The 5294-nt window shown below is 40.5% G+C and overlaps 1 protein-coding gene across 2 annotated transcripts; it reads left to right on the top strand.

Moving 5' to 3' along the window:
* The first annotated feature begins 404 nt into the window (after positions 1-404).
* On the top strand, positions 405-3147 carry LOC134987403 (putative nuclease HARBI1). Of its 2 annotated transcripts, XM_063950497.1 has the most exons (4): positions 405-1222; positions 1307-1679; positions 1991-2012; positions 3019-3147. In XM_063950497.1, exons 1-3 carry the CDS (start codon positions 478-480, stop codon positions 1992-1994), a joined length of 1122 nt encoding a protein of 373 aa, XP_063806567.1. In that variant the 5' UTR covers positions 405-477; the 3' UTR covers positions 1995-2012; positions 3019-3147. The 2 variants fall into 2 exon arrangements, with proteins under 2 accessions (XP_063806567.1, XP_063806566.1); XM_063950496.1 differs by lacking the exons at positions 1991-2012; positions 3019-3147 and having other exon boundaries at positions 1307-1769.
* Positions 3148-5294: the final 2147 nt, after the last annotated feature.

The raw sequence follows: 5294 nt of genomic DNA, 5'->3' as shown, positions 1-5294 counted from the left end.
TTTATTGATTTTGGATCAGGTAAGTGCCCTTTGCCTGTGTTGGTGCCTGTTTGTGTTTGTTCAAAGTGTTGTTATTATGTTTCTTTGCCATTTTGTAAAGACAAGTATTTTTTCTTACCTGGATTGATCTGCAAAGTAGTGTTTTTCTTGCCTGGCCTAGCTACTAAATGGTTTTTTTTTGTTACTTGATTGAATTTTTTCCTTTATTTTATTTTTATTTATATTTGTTTTATGGTGTTTGTGATGTGTTTGATGCTCAGAAATCTAGAAACTTACATTTTTGGTTTTTCTCAAATTAACATATGTATTTTTTTTTTTTTTAATATTTTGTTCCTGAATTGAACCCAGAAATAATGTCGTACGCTCCTGCAGTAAGTTGACTCCACCTTTTTTTATACATTTATTGTTTGTATATTTTTTAATAAATAATTTTGGAGTATTAAACATTTTTTTGTTTTTATCTCAAAAAAGTGTGTTATGTCGATATTTATCGCAGCAGAAGCCCTACCTCCCCAACCCACGCCAGCACTCCCACCCCAACCGCCAGCCCCACAACCACAACCGGCTCCTCATCAACCAAGGCAACGGAGGCGTGCTAGGCCACCAATTTTCAGAACCCGTGTCCTACTTTTTGGGATGCCAGATGATGTGGTGGTGCGTAGATACAGGCTGCCACCACATCTAATCCTAGACACTCTCTCCATAATAGAGAGTGATCTGGAGTCTGAAATTCGGTATCCTACAGCAATACCACCATTGACACAATTCCTTGCTGTGTTACATTTTTTGGCTACAGCCTCATATCAACATGTTGTGGGAGACCTGGTTGGCATGTCGCAGGGCCAGTTCAGTAAGGTCCTGCGGCGTGTCTGCCAGGCTTTCCTAAAGCGGGTGAAGCAATTCATTGATATGCCTTTGGATGTTGGTGCCCTAGATGTGGTGAAGCGGCAATTTGAGGAAGGTGGTAGTCGCTTCCCACATGTTATTGGGGTTGTGGATGGCACACATGTTGCTATTCAGCCACCAAGACATAATGAAGAAATTTATAGAAACAGGAAACTGTTTCATTCTCTGAATGTAATGGTTGTTTGTGGGCCATCCCTCCAGATCCTTTCCCTGAATGCCAAGTTTACTGGAAGTTCACATGATGCATATGTCATTAGACAATCAGGGATATGGCAGAGATTAAGAGCAAGTCAACGAGCAGACATGTGGTTATTGGGTGAGTTTGAAGATATTTTTTATCTTAAAAATAAATGAAATTTTATAATATACTCTTTTTAATTTAAGGTTTTTCCTCAAACAGGAGACCGTGGATATCCTTGCACCCCCTGGCTCATGACTCCTTACCGTAATCCCAGGCCAGGACCACAGATGGCATTTAACTCCGCGCTTACTGCCACTAGGCAGCTGGTGGAGCGCACAATTGGTGTCCTTAAAGGGCGGTTTCGTGTGCTCCACCGCACTGGTGGCGACATCATGTATTCGCCGGAGATGGCAAGTAAAATAGTGGTCCTGTGCGCAATACTACATAATATCGCGGTAAGGAGTAGTGTAGAGCTTCCTCAGGCAGAGGAATTGCCTGATGAGGAGCCAGGGGTTGTTCGACACTTCGGTGGTGGGAGTGTTACACGGAGGGGGAGCCAAGTGAGGGCAAGGATTGTTGCCGAATATTTCAGGTATAGTGTTTTTATATTATTTTTATGTTAAAAAAACAAAGCACAGTATGCTTATGTTTTGTTTGTAATGTTGACATTTTGTTTGAGATTGTAAGGTCATTGTGTAATGGTTTTGGATTTTTTGTTTATTTGTCATTTTAAAAAAAGTAAAAATCCGTTAACACGTTAAGCTTACAATTTGAGATTAGTACAAAATATAATGTGATGTGGCTAAATAGTGTCCTTATTTGTTTTATATCCTAAAATCTTGATTATTTAAACAAACACAAAAACAAATGAAATTGAATCTTGCCCACTTTGTGACTGTCCAGCTGAATGATCACACAAACTGTGGTGAGTACACAGATATGTTTACAATTTTATTCAAAACTGTGTGTCTCTGTGTCTGTTTGTGTTATGGTTTTTTTTGTTTGTTTATTTTTATGCAAAAATTTACTTCTGCGGATGCGTTTTTCCGCTCGTGCGAAATAACACTGCTCTTCACAGCATTGCAAAGATCAATAAAGTTATTAGAAATGACAACAGATTTATGACCAATCACATGCTAACAGACGCTATAAATATATGCCCAAATAAGGAAAACGCCATTGCCAAGATGCGTGCTGCACCGTTCACCAGGCGTGAGCTCCGCGTCCTGGTTGCGGTGATGGACCGCCGCGTAGGCCGCGTTGGGCGCTTCATCCCAAATCGGGTGAAGCGCGAGGCCTACGCGGAGGTCCGCCGCCTGCTGCGGACTCGCGTCCGCAGCAGGCGGTCAATCATTCAACTTGAGAGGAGATGGAGTGATCTCCGCAGGAGGACTCCCGAGCTGTTGGCGGAGATCCGCCAGCAAAAACGTTCTATGCATACACGACGCAAGTTACATTACATAAGAATATTAGCAAACATTGTGCAAATTTACACTAAGTGGTAGGCTAATTGCAACGCTGAGTGTGTTTTTTTACAAAATAGGACAGTGTGTGTGGTTAGGGCAAACAGTACTGACTGTAGCAAACTGACACCAAACAAGTGCATGTTTTCAAGAATTAATAACCAGCCAGGAAACTGTTCCCAAATACTTGATCATTGCTGCCTATATAATAAGGTGCCTTGAATAGTGATCTGGTGATGTTGCCTAGACCAATCAATATGACTCAATGGACTAGATTACGGAATGAGCTTCAAAGTAAAAGTTATGACTCATTTTGTTTGCTGTGGCCAACATGAATAGGATTTATACATGTTTGATTTTCATTTCTAAAAAACACTGTATTTTACATGGAACAGAACATTGAAAATTGAAATTGTTTACTATGTAATTTCACATGTAAACTAAATGTTGTCAAAAATATCATTATAGGACAACAACAACGGCAGACCTCTCCGCCCCCTTCCCCTTCCCAGTCCCCCTCCCCTTCTCACTCCCCCTCCCCTTCTCACTCCCCCTCCCCTTCCCAGTCCCCCTCATCTTCCCAGTCCCCCTCATCTTCCCAGTCCCCCTCATCTTCCCTGGCCCACACCACTTTACACTCCCCTTCTCACCACACCTCTCCATCTCTTTCTGGGACCCCTTCTCCTCCTTCCCATACCCCTTCTCCTTCAACTTCTAAATCACCATCTCTGCCCCCCTCACCCTCTATTGGCTTAACTTTCTCTCCGCCCCCCTCGCCCTCTCAATCAGACCCCCCCTCTGAAATTCCAGCACCAATCCAGCCTCCTTCCCCCATCCAGCCTCCTTCCCCAATCCCTCCTCCTTCCCCAATCCCTCCTCCTTCCCCAATCCCTCCTCCTTCCCCCATCCAGCCGCCTTCACCCATCCAGCCAACATCCCCACCCAGTGAATGGGCAGAGGAAGCCCCTGAAGCCAGTTCAGGGAGTGTTCATGTTGCCGTGGAAAGTAAGTTGTTTTTTTTTTTTTTTTTAAATGATTACCTACTTACACTTACAATGACAAAACATGCAGTGTTGTACTGTTTGAAATCTTGTACCAAGGACAAAAATTTGTGTTTTTCTTCATGGTGTACATGTTGCATTTACATATTTGTGAGTGTCATTATATGTACAGTGTTTATGTGTGCAATGTTTTGTGTGTCCACTCTAGGTTGACACTCATTAGGTAGCCAGGGTTGCCAGGACAACAGGGTTTATATGTGGGTTTTTTTCTGGGAAACAGTTAGACCTGAGTGGAGTTTAGTATGTTGTTGGTCTTTTACACTTGTGCCTGTGTAGTCTTAATATTTGCACTTACAAAACACATGCTTCACTTTGTTATGCAGCCTAATGACACAGTGATTTGTGTTGTGAAAGTTACACTCACAAAATGACTATTTGTTAAAGTCAAACCTGTTTGCAATTATTTAGTAAGGGCAGCTTTCAGGGAGTGTGGGAATGCTAGGATATGTTGGCCTTCTGAAGATGTTGATATGCAGTGTGATGATGCAGCACCAAACCCCTTAAAAATATTAAAAAAACACTCCAGATGTGAATGAATGCCAACATGGTGTAACAGTGACGAAGATGGTAGTTATCTTTAACATGGGATGTCGCCCATAGCAACCAATACAAATAAACTTTACAATTGGGGAACCACTTCTACAAGATAATCATCTTATTTTGGCTTGTTTGCTATGGGCAACGCTCCATCTTAAAATGAACTCACATAGTAGTAAATGTAGCCCATGGTCTAGAATACTGTAAAAAGTATCCAAAAAAGCCTGAGCAGGCTTGTGTGTTTTTCTGCTAATGATTGTACCATAAAACAGCCATGATGTATAAACTTTGCCATTAAGCATGCCTGTCCAAACTGCGCAACTGCAACTGTAGAGAAACTACACATCCCAGCATGCCCTGACACAGGTTTGGCATTCCCTGGCCCCAAAACTGAGTTAACGCATGCTGGTATATGTAGTTTCACACCAGCTTGAAGGATGCAGTTTGGACATGCCTGCATTAAAGTGTGCTTTGTGCCTTGCTTGTATAATAAGCAATGTGAGTAAGTTAGTAATGTTTATGTTATCTTTTAATTTCAGATGTTGCCGTTGGAGATCCCACATCGTTGCGGGAGATTGTGGGAAACATGAGGCGACATCTCCAGGCCTTGCTGGGTCTGCTAGATGATATGGAAAATTTTTGTTAATTTTTTTATGTTTTTTAAAACCAAAAATTATCTTAACATTTCTAAAAATCTTTAAAAAAAAATAAAAGAAAATTATTATACTTAAGCGGGTGTTTATTATTTAATAATGCAATAAAGGAACAGCAGATTGCAGAACAAACATTTCTTACATTAAACATTTCATACAGCTAACGTAAGTTATTTTAAAAATCTAAAACAAACATGTTATTGGCTAAATAAACATGCAAAAACCTTCATTCACATACAAAAACTCTACTTTAATAAATACACAAAACACATTAGACCAAGCACATTGCAAACATCTATATTTATATTAAACATGTAAATAGAAATAGGTTCTTTTATGGCTACAAAGTGTTCTTCAGGTATTTATAAAATACTTAATTGATCATGAACATTACAATTCAGTCACTAATTGGATTTGTAATTGAGGAGGGCTTGTGGACTTTTAATTGGAAGGTGTTATTCCACTTAATAGTAAAAAAAATCAATGTGGTGCG

This window comes from Pseudophryne corroboree, chromosome 2, assembly GCF_028390025.1.
Source record: "Pseudophryne corroboree isolate aPseCor3 chromosome 2, aPseCor3.hap2, whole genome shotgun sequence".
NCBI lineage: Eukaryota > Metazoa > Chordata > Amphibia > Anura > Myobatrachidae > Pseudophryne > Pseudophryne corroboree.
The sequence above is the reverse complement of the archived record's forward strand: the minus strand, read 5'-3'. Positions and strand labels throughout refer to the sequence as shown.